This window comes from Esox lucius, chromosome 16, assembly GCF_011004845.1.
Source record: "Esox lucius isolate fEsoLuc1 chromosome 16, fEsoLuc1.pri, whole genome shotgun sequence".
Taxonomy (NCBI): Eukaryota; Metazoa; Chordata; class Actinopteri; order Esociformes; family Esocidae; genus Esox; species Esox lucius.
This window is the reverse complement of record NC_047584.1, coordinates 3,513,561-3,536,114: the sequence shown is the minus strand read 5'-3', so window position 1 is coordinate 3,536,114 and position 22,554 is coordinate 3,513,561. Positions and strand designations below refer to the sequence as shown.

The window sequence follows — 22,554 nt, the reverse complement described above, 5'->3', positions numbered from 1 at the left end:
GGATTTTCACAACGTTAGGCTATTATTTAATAGACAAACGCGTTTCAGTCACCTATTTGTCGCATTAACTCTGATCGACAAAATAAAAAACACTAAGAAGTTGAATTTTGTAATTTCCTTCCATATTTCCAAATTAGATAATGAGCATTAAAATGCATGGATAGAAAATATCTGTCTCATTGAATATTAATATTTGGCGAAAAAAGTAAATGTTTAACTGAATTAATCAGCTGACTGTTGAAACACATTTGCTATGGAGGCCTACATAGTAGTTTTAGAATAATCTATTTCAAATAATAATGCTATAATATTATGTGCAGCAGAGCGAGAGGTGAAACCTCACGCTGCGCAGGACAATGTAATTGTCATTGCTTGGCGGTTGCATTGTTTGATGAGCAATTGTTTGTGGTAGTTCCAAAGCCGGGCACAGCTGCATCGCTCTGTGCGCCAGCAGCAGTTTTAGATTGGTAGCTGCCCAATGCATCATCTTTCCGGGGGCGGCATGAGGCGCCCACACAAAAACAAGTCATAATGGTGACATTTGCATGATCGGTTTTCTATCGCTCGTTTGCACGTCACGTAAATGATATCATGTCACTGTGTGCGACTGTGGTTCAATTAACCTTGTCAGAGTAGGCACCCTGATTCTACACTGAACAAAAATATAAACGCAGCACTTTTGTTTTTGCCCCCATTTATCATGAGCTGAACTCAAAGATCTAAGACTTTCTCTATGTACACAAAAGGCCTATTTCTCTCAAATATTGTTCCGTCACACAGCAGTTTGTGAGCTAGGCAGATTACTGCCTGGGAAGATAGCCCACTCAGAAGTACGTGATAGGAAGATCTCCCCATTGGAAGCCTGTGGTAGGGGGAATGGGGGAATCTATCAAATAACGTACCTTAGTAAAATTAGTAAAATCAGCCACACTATGAAATGCTACCAAATAAACCACAATTCATTCATATTAATGTGAATATATAGTTTCACAAACATTCTGTTCTTTCTGGTTTGTGCGAAATCGTTAACAGTAATATCAAACCAGTCTGCACACCACCAAGGTTTAGTTAATTGGTTTAGTCTTGACTCCTGCTTGACAGTGCTGGGGGATGGGTAATGTATTGATTCTCGAGTATCAAATCAACACAAATGGATAAGAAAAGGTTTAAGTCACCAGGTGCCCAGATTAGGAAAAAGAGGAAAGAAGGAGAAATGCACAGTCTTCTTCAATCTCTTCTTCAATTTCTGTCCAACTAGCTTACATAACATTGGTTATAATTTCACGCTGTTTCATCATGATAATGTGTGTAGCCTGCAGCTAAATTATTACAACCTAACTAGTACATTATTGATTTGGTTAACTTTCAGTAAGGTGACATCACAAAGGTTTTCTGTGCTGAGTACGCAGGCCTGTACCAAGTGAGATCAGCTTTGATGAACACCAAGAAAACTTGAAGTCGGAGAGTCTCTCCATTTCAGCTCCATTGATGTGTATGGGAGCATGACCTCACCTCTGCCGCTTCCTGAAGTCTACGGTCACCTCCTTAGTCTTGCAGACGTTGAGAGAGATGTTGTTGTCCTGGTACCATGTAGCCTGGATCTTTACCTCTTCTCTGTAAACGGTCTCATCATTGTTGGAGATGAGACCCAGGATGGCTGTGTCGTCTGCAGTTTTAAGGATGGTGTTGAAGCTGTGTGGCCACGCAGTCAAAACTGTTTTGAAAATGTGTACTTGTTCTGTTGCCTTAATATTAACTGTTTGCGATCACTCCTCACATGTTGAGGGAGGTGCTATTTCACAAAAACAGTCAATTGCCTGTTACGAGGGACTATTGAGTGGTCTGGAACACTCGTTAATTAATGAGTGATGTTACGTGCCACTTACAGTGGGGAGAACAAGTATTTGACAACCTGCAAAATCGGCAGTGTTTCCCACTTACAAAGCATGTAGAAGTCTGTCATTTTTATCATAGGTAAAGAGTACTGCAGGATTTTAATCCATGACGGCGTAGCGTGTTACTAATGGTTTTCTTTGAGACTGTGGTCCCAGCCCTCTTCAGGTCATTGACCAGGTCCTGCCGTGTAGTTCTGGGCTGATCCCTCACCTTCCTCATGATCATTGATGGCCCACGAGGTGAGATCTTGCATGGAGCCCCAGACCGAGGGAGACTGACCGTCATCTTGAACTTCTTACATTTTCTTATAGTTTCCAACAGTTGGTGCCTTCTCACCAAGCTGCTTGCCTATTGTCCTGTAGCCCATCCCAGCCTTGTGGAGGTCTACAATTTTATCCCTGATGTCCTTACACAGCTCTCTGGTCTTGGCCATTGTGGAGAGTTTGGAGTCTGTTTGATTGAGTGTGTGGACAGGTGTCTTTTATACAGGTAACGAGTTCAAACAGGTGCAGTTATTACAGGTAATGAGTGGAGAACAGGAGGGCTTCTTACAGAAAAACAAACAGGTCTGTGAGAGCCGGAATTCTTACTGGTTGGTAGGTGATCAAATACTTATGTCATGCAATAAAATGCTAATAAATTATTTAAAAATCATACAATGTGATTTTCTGGATTTTTGTTTTAGATTCCGTCTCTCACAGTTGAAGAGTACCTATGATAAAAATGACAGACCTCTACAAGTAGGAAAACCTGCAAAATCGGCAGTGTATCAAATACTTGTTCTCCCCACTGTAAGTAACAAAGCTTTGGGGATATGTACCGATAAGATAATGAGACACTTACCTGCATATTATGATAATCCTAGTGTTTTGGATACATGACCTAGGTCCTGAGCACAGTAAGGGGAATTTACAACCTAGAAGATATCTACATTATGCTAATATTTTGTATCTTTTGTGATAGATTGACTCTTTTGGGGTGTCTTACGCCTAGAACTTGCCAAGGAGGATGTATGGTTCATTTGTTTCAAATTCTGAACATTTCATTAAATGTACACATTGTGCAACACATGTATTTAGTGTGTCAGACTCGTTAGATCCAGAAATAATTGGACACTGACACATGTTTAGTTATTTTGGCTGTTTACCAAAATATATTCAAGTTACAGTTTAATAATGTATATGGGCTTTAAGTGCTTTGATTTGAAGGTATTCACATCCAAATTGGAGGGTTTAGAAATGACAGCTCTTTAATATGTCGCACCCTCTTTTTCAAGGGACCAAAAGAAATTCAACAATTGACTCAAAAGCTGTTTCATGGACAGATGTGGGCTGTTCCTTCATTATTTCTTCCTCAATTAAGCAGGTAAAACATAGGGAATTAATGGCATTCGCATTTTCAGGTGTGGCATTCGCATTTGGAAGCTGTTGCTGTGAACCCACAACATGCGATCAAAGGAGCTCTCAATGCAAGTGAAACAGGCCTTCCTTAGGCTGCAAAAAAAGTAATCCATTAGAGAGATAGGAGGAATATTGGGAGTGGACAAATCAACAGTTTGGTCCATTCTGTGAAAAACATTATGCACTGGTGAGCACTGCAACACAAAAAGATCTGGACATCCACAGAAGACAACAGTGGTGGATGATTGTGGGATCCTCTCCATGGTAAAGAAAAATAATAATATCTAGCCAAGAACACGTTCCAGGAGGTAGGCATATCATTATCCAAGTCACCATAAACAGTAGACTTCACGAGAGCAATGACAGAGGGTTCACCACAAGGTACAAATCATTCATATGCCTCAATAATAGAAAGGCCCGATAAGACTTAATAAGACAAAAAACATCTAAAAAAGCCAGCCCAGTTCTGGAACAAAATTTTTTGGACAGATGAAACTAAGATCAACGTTTACCAGAATGATGGGAAGAAAAAAGTATGGAGAAGGCTTGGAACAACTTATGATCCAAAGCATACCACATCATCTGTAAAACACCGGGATGACATGGGCATGCATGGCTTCCAGTAGCATTGGGTCACTAGTGTTTATTGATGCTGTGACAGAAGACAGAAGCAGCCGAATGAATTCTGAAGTATATAGGGATATATTGTCTGCTCAGATTCAGTAAAATTCTGCGAAGTTGTTTGGACAGAGCTTGTTTGGACAGAGCTTCTACAGATGAACAATGACCCAAAACATACTTTGAACGCAACACAGTTTTTTAAGGTATGAAGTGAAATATTCTGCAATGACCCAGTCAATCTCCTGATCTCAACTCGATTGAGCAAGGATTTCACTTGCAGAAGACAAAACGTAAGGTAGAAAGACCCATGAATAAACAACTATTGAAGAGAGCTGCAGTAAATGCCTGGCAAAGCATCACAAAGGAGGAAACCCAACGTTTGGTGATGTCCATCCATTCCAGACTTCAGGCAGGCATTGCTTACAAAGGATTCACGACAACATATTACATTTTTAAATTTATGATTGTGTTAATTTGTCCAATTACATTTGAGCCCCTGAAATAAGGAGACTGTATGAAAATGGTTGCAATTCCTAAATGTTTCATACAATATATATATATTTTTTTGAATTAAAGCTGAAAGTTTGCACTTCAATGGTTATTTCACTTCAAATCCTTTGTGTAGGCGTATAGCACCAAAATTATGGAAATTGTGTCAGTGTTCGAATATTTCCAGACCTACCTGTATGATGCCTCTTTGTCTTCTGGGCCTTCTGCAGTTCCTCCTCACATACTCCAGCCCTGACTTTCCAGGCTGACAGAGTCCAAAGTGAAACAACGTAAGAGGTGTTATCAATTGTCCTCCACCTGTCCTCACCAGCCAGGCTGTGTAGTCTGTGAAATCAGTGCCATTACAAACATTTATTTCAATTTGATTAGTTGTCCAGCCAAATCGGTTAGGTGTAGATCACTGAAGATAATGGTTATCTGTTGTCTTAATATGAGATTATTTTTCATTAGTTTTGACCCTGACCTCTGACATGAACTTTTGACAATCTAGAATCTGCTGCTTTGCTTGCTACACAAAATGAATTAAGATTCTACACAAAATCTTTACAACCATGGGTTGTGTTTTTGCTGTCAGTTTCATTAAACAAAAAAAAAAAAGTAAAGTAAAACAAGGTCAAATGAAGTAACTGAGGTGATTTGGGAGAGAATGTCTAGAGACATTTTTTGTATTTGGTTAAGATATCAACACTGTTCCTTAGTAAGCAAAAGTATCTGTTGACAATGGTATGTCTGTGTGTGTAGGTGTTTAATATTCAGATAGAGATGATTAGTGAGTGGTGCGTGGGAGAGCCAAAAGCTCGTCGGGAAACCAAAGAAGCTATCGCCATCCCGGGTTCGAGCTGTGTGATGCTGCGTGAGAGAGTGAGCCCTAATCATAATCATTAACATGTCCAGTGTTGTACTGGATTTATTTTAAAAGCCTGCTCTCCTCTCTGCCCTCAATCTGTCCATCTCTGCTCATTTAAAAGGCTTTCTCCTCCCCCAGGTGACACTGAATACAGAAAGAGTTCAAGGACAGAGTTTACATTTCATTCATGAAAGTGTTGTGGCTTGGTGTGTTTGTTATTTGGCTACCATCAGACTAGGTTTATTGTATTGTACACTGCTCAAAAAAACTAAATGGTTAATGTTCCAGGCAGCTTAACCTTCACGACGGCATCTCCAGACTCTTTTATGTCTGTCACATGTGTTTAGTGTGATCCTTTTCTCTTCTGTGAAGAGAATGGATCGCCAATGGCAGACCTGCCAATTCTGGCGTTCCCTGGCGAAAGCGAATCGAGCTGCATGGTGCTGGGCTGTGAGCACATCCCACTAGGGAATGTCAGGCTCTCATGCCACCCTCATGGAGTCTTTTTCTGACAGTTTGGTCGGAAACATGCACACAGTAGCCCGATGGAGGTCATTTTCTTGGGCTGCAGGTACCTCCTCGTGCTACCAGTAGTGATAAGGACACTAACAAAACACAAAACTAAGAATCAGAGAAAAATCAGTCAGGAAGGCTAAGGAGAGAACAATTGTCTCTTTTTGGGGGTTGTCTTGCCGTTGCTTCTCCAGTGCACCTGTTGTTACTTTCATTTGCACCAAAACAGGTGGCAGTAATTCACTATTGCTTATGCTTCCCAACTTGACTGATTTATATCCCTGAATATTAATTGACTTGGTGTTCTACTGTGATGATCATGTGTTCCCTACAGTGTATTTACTATATACATCACATGCGTCCAACCCAACAATATGTAGACATGAAAGTGAAATGTATACATACAAGCTCTTTCACAACAATCCATCAGTGACAAAATATCTCAAAAGGATTTAGACGCTAGAAAACAGACGAAAGAGTGAAGCTATTCTCAAGGAGTACCAAATACTGTATCAATATCCTGGGATATGGGATGATTGAGAAAGAGACAGATACTATTAATTGTATTTATTAACAACAGTGTATAGGTTTATGTGTAATAATGTACAGTATGTGCCTATGGGCTTGCACCGTGGAATAACATTTCTGTCAGCCCCCCTGATGAGAATGTTTTTCGACACATGCCACAGGGCACCTGCCATACATAGGAATGTCTGATCTCCAGCCGCTCATATGCCCTTGGCACAAAGTCATAAACACCCACTCCAGCCAGACACACAGAGCAGAGGGAATTTTCATTGATATTGGAAGGTAAAAATTCTGGATGAATTTGACTGGGGTGGGTATTTGTATGTGGATAAAAATTGCTCCTGCATTGGCAGACAAAATTGATTTTTAGCGAACTGAATGATAACTCTTGTGAAACTACTTTAATATGAATTAGCCTTTCCTTGATTTTTTCCCCTCCTCTTTGAGTGGTTACAGTTCACCTGGTAAGGTGGCCTAGGTGGGTACAATGGTCTAAAGCCAATGCTTTTGGTACACATGGTACACAGGACAAACACTGCTTCAGAATGGTTTAAAATTGTCTAATATATCCCACCCACTGACAAGTGCCATGATAATGAGATTATTAATGTTATTCACTTCACCTGTCAGTGGTCATAATGTTATGGCTGATTGGTGTGTACAGTGGATATAAAAAGTCTTCACACCCCTGTGAAAAAGAATGAGACACAGATAAATCATGTCAGAACTTTTTCAATTTTAATGTTACTTATAATGTGAACAGTTCAATTGCAAAAAAAACTGAAATCTTAAAGGGGGAAAAATGAAAAATAAAAACTTTACAATAACCTGGTTGCATAAGTGTGCACACCCTCTTTTATAACTGGGTATGTGGCTGTGTTCAGAATTAATCAATCACATTCAAACTCACGTTAAATAGAAGTCATTACACACCTGCCATCATTTAAAGTGACTCTTAGTTTAAAGAGACTCTTCATTTTCTTAACTCTTAGTTTAAAGTGACTCTTAGTTGCAACTCAGAACAAAAGCCATGGTCCACAGAGAGCTTCCAAAGCATCAGAAGGATCTCATTGTTGAATGATATGAGTCATCAAGTGGAGAAAATATGGCACAACAGACACATTACCAAGAACTGGACATCCCTCCAAAATGTATGAAAAGATTAGAAGAAAACTGGTCTGGGAGGCTGCCAAGAGGCCTACAGCAACATTAAAGGAACTTCAGGAATTGGCTGTGTGCTACATGTGACCACAATCTCCCGTATTCTTCATATGAATGGGCTATGGGGTAGGGTGGCAAGATGGAAGGCTTTTCTTACAAAGAAAAACATCCAAGCCCGGCTGAAGTTTGCAAAAACAAACATCAAGTCCCCCAAAAGCACGTGGGAAAATGTGTTATGGTCTGATGAAACCAAGGTTGAACTTTTAGGCCATAATTCCAAAAGGTATGTTTGGTGCAAAAACAACACTGCTTTTCACCCAAAGAAAACCATACCCACAGTGAAGCATGGTGGTGGCAGCATCATGCTTTGGGGCTGATTTTCTTCAGCTGGAACTGGGGCCTTAGTCAGGGTGGAGGGAATTATGAACAGTTCCAAATACCAGGCGATTTTGGCACAAAACCTTCAGGCGTCTGTTAGAAAGCTGAAGATGAAGAGGAGGTTCACCTTTTGGCACGACAACGACCCAAAGCACACATCCAAATCCACTAAAGCATGGCTTCACCAGAAAAAGATTAACATTTTGGAATGGCGCAGCCAGAGCCCAGACCTGAATCCAATTGAAATGTTGCCTTCATATCGTTCATATGTTGTCTGTTTTATGTGGCATGTTTTTGTATTCACTGTAATTAATTTTCTTTAACTAGAAATGTTAACTGTAAATGAGACATTTGCCCAGTCAATAGGAATAGGTTAATCTGCATAATATTGTGGAATCAATTGTTACGAATATTATTGCACACACATGCAGAGCCTAGTATCAGCCGAATATCAATCAATCAGCATTTGGGTGGATGGAACACTAGCTCATTTTTCAAAACTGAGTGAAATGTGTTCCTGAATAAGCCTAGTCATTGTGCAAGAACAGTAAGGATACATGTTTTTGCTCAAGGTAAAATGAAAGTAATCTCAAAATGAAAGTGGAAAATAATTATAGCCGTATTTTTTCTTGAATGGAGAGCAGGTGTAATACCTGTATATTGAGTATGATGAATGTGTAGAGAGTGAAATGCACAGCTTTTCTCTGAGGCAATTTGATTCCAGAACCCAGATCTCTGTTGTTTTCCCACATACATTTTGATTTGACCTTCATTTGACCTTGAGCAAAACAAACCATTGTTGCTCCAGTGCTTTAGTTCTCCCTTGTGTGATGTCTGACCCTTTGAGCGGTAACATTTCCCCAGCATAACAGCACTGTTCATCTCTTGGTTTTCTCTCGTTGTGCGTGCATGTCACAGTTTAGTCTATTGAATGGATTTTTGTGTATTATCTTATAAAAGTATTTTTCATTCTTGCATAAATATCACAGTGGATAAATTATAGGAGAAAAGAAAAGCAGGGCTGTAGTTGAGATTAGATGTAGTGTGATGTCATTGAGAGTTGTTTAATGTGGAGGTTTTTGCTTTAAGACCATATTATTTTATCAGGTAATTTCTCTGAAAACACATTGTCATTCAAAGCAATGACCTAGGGAGCAATTAAGTTTAACTGCATTGCTCAGAGACGGAATTACAAATTCAAGCAATATTTCAGCTCAAGACTTTCAGCTCAAGTCTCAAAAAACAATGCAAAAAACAACAACAATCGAGCGCCATTGGCAATGTGTATTTAATGTCTTTCTCTGTGCTTCTGTCTTTTTAGTAATGTGACTTGGAACAGCCTGGCCATTCCCGACACCCACTGTTCTCCAGCTGGGGAGGGCTACCTGTGTCCTGTCGGATTTAAGTGTGTGGACCTAGAAGAACTTGGGCTCAGCAGACAGGAGTTGGGCTACAGTGGGTTCAATGAGCTTGGTATGTACTTGTGCTGACATGCCCAAACACACACCCTAGTTGAGGTTCTCTATCAGAGACACATTTTGCTGTTTTGGCTCTGTATTCCATACCATGGATATGAAATAAAATAATAAAATAAAATGCAGACTGTCATCTCTAATGTGAGGGTATTTACATGCGTAGACTGTGAACCATGTAGAAGTTACATTATTGCCGTTATTCCGCAAGCTCAGTTGGATTTAGGTCAGGTGATACACTTTGTCTGTCATAGACATTCCACTGAAAATCTTAGTATATTTGGGTCCATTGTCCTACTGCAAGGTGAGGTGCAATCCAATGAAGGTTTTGGTTTTTTCTGTACACTTGACAATTGATTTTACTGCTGATGTCAGCAGTTACATCATCTGTAAAGACAGGTGAGCCATACAAGGCCTAAAACATAACCCCCTCCACCATATTTCACAGATGAGTTGGTATGCCAGTTCCTTCATTTCTTAATGCTTTGCTTTAGCCATTCCTCTGGTACATGTTAATAGTATATTTGTCCAATAACTTTTTCTAGAGCTCTGGAGTCTCTTTTTGGGATTCATACTCTCGTTGGTCTGGCAGATCCACGAGTCCCTCTTGGAGTGTGTACATGCTCTATCGGAAAGTTCTTTGTTATTGGTTTATAGTAAATTTATAGTGAGACTTCTTTGGTCATCCACATTTGAGGTCTTTCTTGGTCTAACAGGTGATTTGATTTCTTCTTCTTCGTTTATAGACACCACCAACAGACCCCAGTTGAAATTCTGACAGTCTGTACTATAACCCTGTTGTCATAATTTCATACCCAAAATGCTGGAGCACAGAGCTAAAACAAAACTTGTGTCACACTATTTACAAAAACATATAGACTACTCAGTACAACCTTTTTATCTTTACTAATTTTGTTTTACTTGGCACCCAATGAGCTCAGGGTTAGGTCAGGACAGTTGTGGATTGTGACTGATCTTTCCTGGGATATTTTGGGAGTGCCAGAAAAGGCTTGAAAGGAAAGAGGCTTCGCCATGAGCCTTTGTCTAGGGTTTTGGCCATATTAGATACGTGATGCATTCTTATCAGCTGAACCGAGCCCAAATCCAGTGTCGGGTACACTGAGCAGTTCCTCTAATCTCTGAATTGGAGAGAGAATGTTGTACTGACTACGGTCATGTTCCTCTTTGGCAGTGTCTCCCCCACTTTGTTTATGTATCACTGATCTAAAGCCCTTTGAAAAAGAAAAATAGTTTTGTGAATTTAGTTTGTTAGCTAATATAATTGTGTCAGTTTGGGTTGATTGTGATTTTTTGCTAATATATTTCAGTGGGGTACGATGACTGTTCACTAATGTTAGTTAACACATAAAATCTATCTAGTATTAGATGTGACTTTTTGCTAACATAAGGTAACATTTACCATATGTTTATTCTTAACTGTGTCAGTTTTGTTAACATTAGCTAATATTTCATCTGTCTTTCATTCATTGTAATAGTAACATGTCATTTGTCTTGTTTTAGCCATTAAAATTAGCTAACGTTAGCTATTTTATTTTTCTAGTGTTAGCAACAAGAAGGTAGGTTGTGGAGAAATTGTCTTGTTTGTTTCTGGACTGAACTGACACTTTATATAATCAAGTAAGCATTTTGGCTTTCTATCACATTATAGTAATGTATTGCATATAACTTTCTTCTTACACCAAAAGTAACTGAATAACCTTACATATTACACAATCTAATTTGTTACTATACATTTAAAATACTTTGCGTTACATATACCAAAACTATACTCAATAGACTAAACCAACTACATCTAGTTTCTCACCACAGAAGGTGCAAAGAAAATCTTATATCTGGGGTCATCAATGATTTAACAATGGGTTCTGTCATTTAGCTACATCTGGATGAGCCTAGTAGATTTATTGTTACACGTTAAAACCCAAACAGACCAAAGATAATTTATCTGAACTATAGGCAAAATTTTTTTTTATAATAGTGTTAGGGTAGGCTTAACAATATAAAATATATGGTAACACTTTACAATAAGGATACAGTAATAATCATTATTAAATGCATTAATTGACATGGATTCATGACATATTAATGCATCTTTAAAGCCTTGATTATGTGTGCATGTGTTAATAAACATATTAACTAATTATTAGTTAACTGTTGGAACACATATCAGAAAACATTAACTAATACATTAAAACATATTGTAAACTAATAGTTAATTAATGCATCTACAAATAATTAACTGTGTGTGGTTGTGTCAATAAACATGTTAAATGAAAAGGTAACTAATAATGCGCATGTTAAAAAACATAAATCAATACATTAATATATTGCAATCCAAATCTTAATTGATGCAAATTATCATTGGTGTGCATGTGTTATTAAACATGAATATATCTAGCTAACTGTTGAATGGCCCAATAACAAACATGAATTCATACATTAATTTAAATGATTTCATGATGACATAATGCCACTACAGATTCATGATTTGGGGTCTTCATCATAGCAAAAACAATTAAATGTTTATTATTGAACATAATTGACAACAGCTATTATTGTTCATGATGGACACAAGAAAAAGCAAGTAAGTAAGCAACAGGTCACTAAGTTACAAGTAAGGTAATGTTCACGAAGGACAAAAACCTGGCTTCTGTGACTGGACAGTATTTAGCAACAAATGACAGTAGTTGGGGGAAAGGTGTTGTTTGTTAAAGGAATTAGGGTTATTCTATATGTTGCCTTCTAAGAAATGACTTCATTTGAACTGATTATGTTCAATAATAAACGTTTAATTGTTTTTGCTATGCTGAAGACCCCAAATAATGAATCTGTAGTTGCATTATGTCATCATGAAATCATTTAAATTAATGTATGAATTCATGTTTGTTATTGGTACAATCAACAGTTAGCTAGATGTATTCATGTTTAATAACACATGCACACCAATGATAATTTGCATCAATTAAGATTTGGATTGCAATATATTAATGTATTGATTTATGTTTTTTAACATGTCCTTTATTAGTTACCTATTCATTTGGTAACATGTTTATTGACACAACCACACACAGTTAATTATTTGTAGATGCATTAATTAACTATTAGTTTACAATATGTTTTAATGTATTAGTTAATGTTCTCTGATATGTGTTCCAACAGTTAACTAAGAATTAGTTAATATGTTTATTAACACATACACACATAATCAAGGCTTTAAAGATGCATTAATAGGTCATGAATACATGTCAATTAATGCATTTAATAATGATTAGTACTGTATCCTTATTGTAAAGTGTTACCAAATATATAATGTAAGATCATATAGACCCCACAGTGTATACAGCATAAACAGCCATGTCTCACACAGCCACGTCATTTATATAGAATATTTCTTTAGGTAACCAAGCTGTGCCTATCATGATTAATCTATTAACACAAACGGCAGGCCTTTCAGACCCCTAGTATCCGCCAGAGCCGAGCGCCATTTGGCGTCATTAGCGTACGAATCGTTCCTATTAGCATGGACATTCTCCTCCTCAGCATCACCATCCAGCCAGAGCATCAGTTCATATACTGGGTCATCATCAAACTATATAGAATAGTCTAAAAAATAAAATCTTTGGTATTTTGTTTCATGAGTATTTATGTAGCCTAATGTATTTGTAGAATCTAAATATTCAGTAAAATAAGGAGAGAAAATTTAAAGAGAGACGATCAGATGTGTGTGTGATTTAGTTTCCCCTTACCTCCTAAAATAAAAACTGTAACTTGTAATACCTTTGTTGAATTGGTAATCAGTGATTGATAAACAATATCGTTAGTATTTCGTTTTGTGAATAATTATTCAGCATAATACATTTGTAGATTTACATTTTAGATTCAAATTTGATGAATTAGCCTTCACAATAAGCTGAAGCTCCTATTGAAAAATGGTAACGTGTGATAAGTAGCCAATATTGTGTGTCCTAAGTTTCAGTAATAGCCTAATTAAGTTTTTCGAATGGTAATGGAAATCTTGTATTTCATTTAGAAATGTCATTCAAATTCAACCAAGTTCTGATCATTCATTTGGGATTATCACATATTCATCCATTGACTTCATGCATTCAGTGAGGGGTGGTTAGGGCCTGAGTACCATTTACGTTCCAACGCAAAGTGGCATGAGCTGTTGGTGGATTAAGTCGGTAAAACAGGCAAATAGTCTCTAAATACTTTTCTGTTTGTCAGTTTAGAATTCTGACAACCGAACAATGTAATATAAGCCTATTTAGGAAAAGTCATGGAAGGAGGAGGGTGTAATGACAGTAGCTAGGCCGTCAACACCTCCGTGTTTAGTATGCAGTCTCCTTCATACAAACTTCTTAAAACATAAAAAAAATTTTAAAGCTGGGATATATACCCCGACACACTGATTAATTGTAGCTACAGATAACACATTTTTGCTAGTCGTTATCGTTATTGAAACAATAATGATCATCATGCCACTGTTGCGTTCTTGTGATTTGCTTTAATATTAGATATAAGCCACAAAAATGGCTTAAAATAAACTAGTTTAGGCAACTTTTTTTTTAGATGTAAGTGAAACATTTTCACTTTGTAGTGCACTGTGACTGTTTGACGATCTGGCATCGAAAAATGGCCTGAGGGAACAATGTTAGCTAATGTATCTCATGGTCTCAATCTGTGTGAGTCCGAATACATTCTTTGAAAGAAGAGTGAGTCCGGATACATTCTTTGAAAGAAGAGTTAAATCGCTGGCCCGCAACACACAAATAACTTGTGACAGAAAAGGGACTTAATGAGCAACCAACTTGCAGCTGAAATTGTTCAACCAAATCTCTGGTGGTAAATAAGGATTTCATTCACTTGTGCATTCTCCTTGTCCAACTATTTTGGACAAGGAGGGCAAGTTTTAGTGCTGGCAAGTGTTAGTGTTGAGCCTTTGGCTTGCAAAGTGTTTGGCATATTGTTATATTGGTCCTGGAGTAAATATCCTATAGGACATATACAAAGACACATTCTTGTTTTGTCTGGGTGCAATGGAATTAATTGTGTAGTGTGGATATTAATTAAATTAAATGTTAAATGTTAATGTTAAATATCAGGTTTTATATAATCAACTTATATGTTAAAAGAAAACAACAGTTACATTTGTGTTGTGCATCTAAATGTCGTATTGGACAATTCCCTCCCAGATAAAATGTTGTCTTCACATCAAATGTTTAAGACTCATGTCATCAACGGTAAAACTGTCATTATTCTCCTTAGATGTGGTGAGAAACAAGAACAAGATTGACAGTGTTTACTTGTTTTTTTTCTAGCCTCATCTAGTCTTTTTAAATTGCATCCCAGAAGGTTTTATAAGGGTTTCATAACTGTTGGCCTTGTGCTGTTTATCCATAACAATGCTCTCAGCATAAAGGTAGCCCACATCAAAGTGTCTCAGTCTCAGAAAGAAAAATGGTAGAACTGAATCTCTCAGTTTTATGTCCATTTAACAGTATGCAGGGAGCCCATTTTTCCAGCCTAGAAGATAATGTCAAAGAAACTGACATAATCAACAATTTCAACTTTTTTATTTGTTGACATTATTTTCCTGTGTCAACTAGGTGTAGTTTTGTTTTGGAACACAATACGTTTAACATTCAATGATGATGCAAGTACTATGTTTGTGTTTGCACAGCATAGACGTGTTTGTCTGCGTGGCAGTAATGGTTATTAAACATCACCATGCTACCTACTGTGAAATTGTCTGAATAATCACAAATAAACATTGGAAACAACCGCAAGATATGGTGGGGCGGTTCACTGACTTAAATAAACACCTCAAAAACGAGCCTTCAAAGTTTCTCTATTTCGAAGTCTCGTCAAGCTCAAGTGCTTAGAATCATCCTCAAAAGGAATGCTTGTTTTATGGAATACTTTGTTTTTACTTGTCAGCTCCAGGGAATCCTTTTTATTTTACTGTAGAATGAAAGAAGCTCAAGGCAATATCATTGGACTGAAAAGGAAGTATCTGAAGAAAACATTTTAATTGGTCGAATAGAAGCTGTTGTACAACATAAGCAGTTGATTTCAATGTGTGCATTTGTGTGTGTGGGTGTGTGTGTGTGTGCGTGTAATTGCTCAGCATAGGACTCTGCATCTGTCTTGCTTTTTCTCTCTCTTTCTCCTGTCAAAAAATATTTAATAGCCATGACAGAAATACTCTTATTGCCAAAACATTGTTGAACACCTCAAAGGCTACTCAGAAACATTCTGAAATTCTGAGCAATTTCCCTGCTCCAAAGTGACTGTTTGATCCCTCTCCATAGGTACGAGTATCTTCACTGTGTACGAGGCAGCATCTCAGGAGGGCTGGGTGTTCCTTATGTACCGGGCCATCGACAGTTTCCCACGCTGGCGCTCTTACTTCTACTTCATCACGCTCATCTTTTTCCTGGCATGGCTTGTCAAGGTACGAGTGACAGATTTACCTGGCATGCTACGATCTAGTCCCTTTTAACTTGGCCTGTACAATATGCTCACTAGAAAGTATACTGCAGGATCTGGGGAAAGAGACTGGAACGTAGCAGGTTAGATAAAAGTGTCGCTTGTATCTTGTGTGCGGAGACTCTTCTGCATGGATCAGTTGGTAAGGGTTTGGCAATGACAGGGTCATGGGTTAAATTGCCCCTGAGGATCACCGATAAGAAAAAACACTGTAGTGGTTACATGGGTCTTAGTGACACATGAAAGTTCTCTTGAAAGGTGTTGGAGTATAAAACTTTATAATGTGTTTTTCCATTCCAGAAAGAGTATCTGCCATAATAGTGGAATGATAATGCCTGACTATATTAATTACCCACCAGTGTACTAATTGGCTATGCTATTTACCTATTGATTTCTACCTCCACACCTTGGCTTTGTTGTCTATATTTTGAAAAGGTTGCTCTGTTGTCAAATATCTCTTGTGTAGTGTGCAGATCCATCATTTTAATTGCTGTGATGTTATAGTAAATTCAACAGTACAACATAATTTGCTTACAGTGGTGTAAAACTGTTGGATGGAACAGAAAGTAATAAGTAAAGTGCTTATTTTGTTTTGGATTAAGTAAAATGTGCAGCTACTTTATCTAGAAAACCCACTCTAACGCTCTGTTGATGTCACCTGTTGCTACACTTGAGTAAAAACCCTAGTTGACTTTCTAACTGGATATTGGTCACATCCTGGCATTGCAGTGAGATCCAATGCTCTCTCCCTCATTTGGACACCTGTTTTGTTGTTTATTGCCCTCACCTCACCTCCCTAATGACTGTCCCTATTTAAGCTCCTCTTTTCCTATTGTGTCTTGTCTGTCTTTTTCTGGTTATGCCATATGTAAAAAAAATCTGTTTTGTCTTGTTAAGACTTCATTCTTTTATTACACATTCTACTTTCTCCATGTGTCCTGTCTACGCTACAAAGTTACAATATTAAGTTGAGACTGTGAGAAAAGAATTGCTCAGACCTGGAGAAATGTACACATTTTTGTTCACTACGGTCATCTGTCTTATTTACCCTCTTTTAACATCACTGTCTTGTGCTTTCTGCTATACATTTTTATTTCTCTCGCCGTCTCCCTATTTCTCTTTCTCCATTTGTGTATCTCTCTCCTTTTTCACTCTCTCACATTTCTGTTTTCGTTCTATCTTTGCCGTCTACACTCACCTAAAGGATTATTAGGAACATCTGTTCAATTTCTCATTAATGCAATTATCTAATCAACCAATCACATGGCAGTTGCTTTAATGCATTTAGGGGTGTGGTCCTGGTCAAGACAATGTCCTGAACTCCAAACTGAATGTCAGAATGGGAAAGAAAGGTGATTTAGGCAATTTTGAGCGTGGCATGGTTGTTGGTGCCAGACGGGCCGGTCTGAGTATTTCACAATCTGCTCAGTTACTGGGATTTTCACGCACAACCATTTCTAGGGTTTACAAAGAATGGTGTGAAAAGGGAAAAACATCCAGTATGCGGCAGTCCTGTGGGCGAAAATGCCTTGTTGATGCTAGAGGTCAGAGGAGAATGGGCCGACTGATTCAAGCTGATAGAAGAGCAACTTTGACTGAAATAACCACTTGTTACAACCGAGGTATGCAGCAAAGCATTTGTGAAGCCACAACACACACAACCTTGAGGCGGATGGGCTACAACAGCAGAAGACCCCACCGGGTACCACTCATCTCCACTACAAATAGGAAAAAGAGGCTACAATTTGCACGAGCTCACCAAAATTGGACAGTTGAAGACTGGAAGAATGTTGCCTGGTCTGATGAGTCTCGATTTCTGTTGAGACATTCAGATGGTAGAGTCAGAATTTGGCGTAAACAGAATGAGAACATGGATCCATCATGCCTTGTTACCACTGTGCAGGCTGGTGGTGGTGGTGTAATGGTGTGGGGGATGTTTTCTTGGCACACTTTAGGCCCCTTAGTGCCAATTAGGCATGGTTTAAATGCCACAGCCTATCTGAGCATTGTTTCTGACCATGTCCATCCTTTTATGACCAGCATGTACCCATCCTCTGATGGCTACTTCCAGCAGGATTATGCACAATGTCACAAAGCTCAAATCATTTCAAATTGGTTTCTTGAACATGACAATGAGTTCACTGTACTGAAATGGCCCCCACAGTCACCAGATCTCAACCCAATGGAGCATCTTTGGGATGTGGTGGAACGGGAGCTTCGTGCCCTGGATGTGCATCCCACAAATGTTCATCAACTGCAAGATGCTATCCTATCAATATGGGCCAACATTTCTAAAGAATGCTTTCAGCAACTTGTTGAATCAGTGCCACGTAGAATTAATGCAGTTCTGAAGGCGAAAGGGGGTCAAACACAGTATTAGTATGGTGTTCTTAATAATCCTTTAGGTGAGTGTGTCACTCGCCATCTGCTTCAGTATTTAATTTTTCTTTTGTTTCTGTTTCATTTTGTCTTCCCAGATATCAGTCTCTTTCCTTAAGCTTATCCTCCCAACCCCTTTCATCTGACTCTCTATTTCCCTCAGAATGTATTTATTGCTGTCATCATTGAGACCTTTGCTGAGATTAGAGTTCAGTTCCAGCAAATGTGGGGTTCGCGAAGCAGCACCACCTCAACTGCCACCACACAGGTACTGTCATGTGCGCACACACACACACACATACAGTTGTGCTCAAAAGTTTGCATACCCTTGGAGAATTGATAATATATGTACCATTTGAAAAGAAAACATGAGTGAGCAGGCAAAACACGTCTTTTATTTCTTATGCGATTCACATTCAGCTGTAGGTCATAAGAGAATGGCATAAAAGTTGTCTATGAGACCCAAAATTCTTGCAGGTGTTATAGCTGCCCATTCGTCTTGGCAAAATGTATTTTGTCATCTTGCATGAACCGCATGTTTGAGATCTCCCCAGAGTGGCTCGATGACATTAAGGTCAGGAGACTGTGATGGCCACTCCAGAACCTTTATCTTTTTCTGCTGTAACCATTGGAGGGTCAACTTGGTCTTGTGTTTAGGGTCATTGTCATGCGCAGCTTGCATGCAGAAGAATGCAAATTGTCTGCCAATATCTCCTGATAACATGCTTCATTCATCTTGCCATCCGTTTTCACAAGATTCCCCATGCCTTTAGAACTCCTCCCCCCCCCGCCCAAAACATCAGTGAGCCACCACCATGCTTCGCAGTGGGGATGGTATTCTGTTCACTATAGGACTTGTTGACCCCCCTCCAAACATAGCGCTTATGGTTGTGATCATAAAGCTTTATTTTGGTCTTGTCACTCCAAATTACAGTGTGCTGTGAAGCATGTCAAGGTGTTGCCGGGCATATTGTAACTGGGCTTTCTTGTGGCATTGGCACAGTAAAGGCTTCTTTCTGGCAACTCGACCATGCAGCTAATTTTTGTTCAAGTATCGTCGTATTGTGCTCCTTGAAACAACCACACCGTATTTTTCCAGAGCAGCCTGTATTTAGGCTATCTGTGGGTTTTTCTTTGTATCCCGAACAATTCTTCTGGCAGTTTTGGTTGAAATCTTTCTTGGTCTACCTGACCTTGGTAGACCAAGGTCCCTGATTTTTCCACTTCTTAATAAATGATTGAACAGTACTGACTGGCATTAGAAAGGCTTTGGATATCTTTTTATATACTTTATTAAGTTCCATTACCTTGTTACACAGGTCTTTTGACAGTTATTTTCTGCTCTCCATGGCTCAGTATCTACCCTGCTCAGTGTATCCACATGAGAGCTAACAAACTCATTGACTATTTATACACTATTTGCAATTTAGGTGTGGGAAATTCATCTTTAGTTGCCATTTTCACCGGTGTGTGTCACCTTGTGTGTCTGTGACAAGGCCAAACATTGAAGGATATGTAAACTTTTGATCAGGGCCATTTGGGTGATTTCTGTTATCATTATGATTTAAAAAGGAGTCAATCAACTATGTGATAATAAATGGTTTCATATGATCACTATCCTTAAATAAAGTACTTAATTTTTTGCATGATCAGTCATATTTTCAAAATCATTGCCAAAATATCACACTTTCTGCCAGGGTATGCAAACTTAAAAGCACAACTGCAACACAAACACTTGAATTAGAGATTTGGCCTCAGGGACCTTATTGAATCCGTTTGTTTTTTTTGTTTTAAAATTGTTTTGAGAAAACAGTTGTTTATGCTGTAATGAGAGAAAGCTTTGCAATTAAACAAGAAAACAATATTCTGACCAAAAATTCCATACTCATAATTTGTCCGTACCATTATTATGACTCAAAGGAAATGTAAATTATTTTTCTAGCTTTCCTGATAGCTTCTTCATAATATTTATTGTGGTTGTCCCACCAAGCTCTCAAAACTTTATGACAATAGACAAATACTTTGTGACTGCCCAGTAATATATCCAACGTTTTGCTTAAAGACGTTTTGGGGGAATTTCAGACATCCTATGGAGCCATGGTTAGAGTACAGGAAATGATGGCTATGGCAGAACACACAACCACACACAAACACACACACACAAGTGAGTCATACTAGGAATGGGAATACATGCTGTGTATCTGCAGCGTGGGCTGACAGCTTAAGAGCTTGGGTGTGTATGTGTGTGAAAGTCTTGCCACATGCACACACTTACATAGACATACACAGGGGCCGATAGAGTGGATTGGCATTGTGCCGTTGGAGCTCCTGACACAATGTGGGGCTGGCAGGGAACCGTTGGCTTGGCACTTCTCTGTCTGGCCCCACGACCCTCTGGGCCTCCAGTATTCCACTTTGGTTCTCTTGGGTATGCCAACGGGGACAAAGTTAGAAAAGGTGGTGGAAAAGGAGAAAGTGGTCATGGTTCTTGTTTGTCTTGGTCAACTCCCTGACCAAAGCCCTTCTTGCCCGGTTACTTAATTTTTGCCCGACAGCTAGATCTAAGAAGTCATGGTTGTTTGACTTTTAATGCTATAATTATGTATATTCAATATTTATTTATTTTTGCCGGACTGCGTAAGCAGAGCCGCCTAAGAAGAGCGAATGTCTCTTACTGAGTGAGTGACTGACTGACTACTCGCCCCCTTGTTAAATAGCGTAGTGGTTAGAGAAGCGGAATTGTGAACGATTGGTCCTAAGTTCGTATCTCCTCGAAGGTGAAGTGAAGTACACATTGTGAATTATTCCGTATTGACAAAAACTTCGCTGGATAAAACTGAAACTGTATACGGTTATATTGTGACTGTTTTTGGCATGGAATAGTTCATCTTCAGTCTCGCTAGCAATTGCTCAATTCTTATGATTATTCCTAGGAAGTAAGTAGATACTAGTTAGCCTATTACTGGCTAATAAGCTGTTAAAACGGCCAGTGGCAAAAGCAATACAGTAGACACTATTTAAGTATTTTCACTTGATGAAAAAGTTAGTTATCGTCTCTTTTATTGATAGGGTTTGTATAAATGTCATTCACGAATGAAAGAAAATAGTATGTTGTTTTGCCATGAAAGAAAAAATATGTTCTTATGCCATGAAATGAAATAGCTTTGACAGACTCGCTAGCAATTGCTCAGTTCTTATGACTATTCCAGTAAGTTAGTACATCCCGGCTAATACGCTATTTGTGGTGGATATAAACTTAGTAAGAAACGTAAGTCAGTTTAACTGTATCACTGTCATTCACGAATGGCTAATTAATTATTAAATTGGCCAGTGGCAAAGGAGGATTAGCTCAAGATAGAGACAAGAGGCTATACTGACACCCAGCACATGTACAGCTCTGTAGTGTAGTTGTTAACGACACAGCCTTTCACATGGGTGTCCCGGATTCAAATCTCGAGGTGTCAACACTTTCTTTTGTGGGCCGGCTGAACTAGGCTTGCCTGGTTTCTTGTTCTTTTCTGTAATAGTGTTTCTGCTTTGTCATTATGGGATATTGTGTGTACATTGTGTGACAGACCCTCAAAAATAAACCCAGCGGAACAGTAAAACAAGAGACCATAGTCAGATTGAGTATTCAAAGTACATTATAGATAGTTTTTTCTTTCTGTTCACTGTAGCTTCAATCTTTTTCCAACATACAATTAAGTCAAAACAATGTTTCAGGCAGCGTACTGTAGGAGGTACAAAACCAAGGTTCTTCCTTGATGAAACAAAACAACAATCTATAGAAGACTTATACAAAACCATATTAATTATATTAGGGGAGAAAATAAACAGAATCTGCCATTCCAATTTCTGTATTGCTAGAGCGGAAATAAAACTTGGATTGATGAAAAATCCAAAAGAGAGGATCTTGTCTTCTTCCACCCGATGGCATAGTAAGCATAAAGCTATCGGTTTCCCAGCCTAAGAGTGCGTAAATTGGGCAGAAACAATACAACAGTTAGTTGACAACAGCAATTGCCCTACTCATCCCTTTGGCTGTGTTGCCCGTGTCCATGACTCCCAAGGATGCCGTACCCTCACAATTGGTGGCCAGTTACATTTTTATAAATTATCAATAAACTCTAAAACAATACAAAATGTTTAGAAACTGATTGGGTGTGAATGCTTTCCAAAGGCACTGTGTAGAAATAATTAATGCCCCCCTTCCAAAGACCGTAAAATGGAACTGTAAAATGTAAAGAGAAATGGGAACAGTTTAAGTACTTTTGTTTTAATGTTTTTTTTAAGAAAGATGATATTGCATTCAGCAACAACTTTGTTGCCCTTTCTCTAT

The 22,554-nt window shown here is 38.5% G+C and overlaps 1 protein-coding gene across 7 annotated transcripts in view; it reads left to right on the top strand.

The window, feature by feature from the left end:
* nalcn (sodium leak channel, non-selective) overlaps positions 1 to 22,554 on the top strand; it is a 279,305-nt gene that overhangs the window by 55,792 nt on the left and 200,959 nt on the right. For all 7 annotated transcript variants that reach the window (XM_034286758.1, XM_034286757.1, XM_020055017.3 and 4 more), the window contains 3 exons: positions 9,176 to 9,327; positions 15,659 to 15,801; positions 18,379 to 18,483. In XM_034286758.1, the coding sequence (XP_034142649.1) occupies positions 9,176 to 9,327; positions 15,659 to 15,801; positions 18,379 to 18,483 (400 nt within the window). The remainder of the gene's footprint in view (positions 1 to 9,175; positions 9,328 to 15,658; positions 15,802 to 18,378; positions 18,484 to 22,554) is intronic.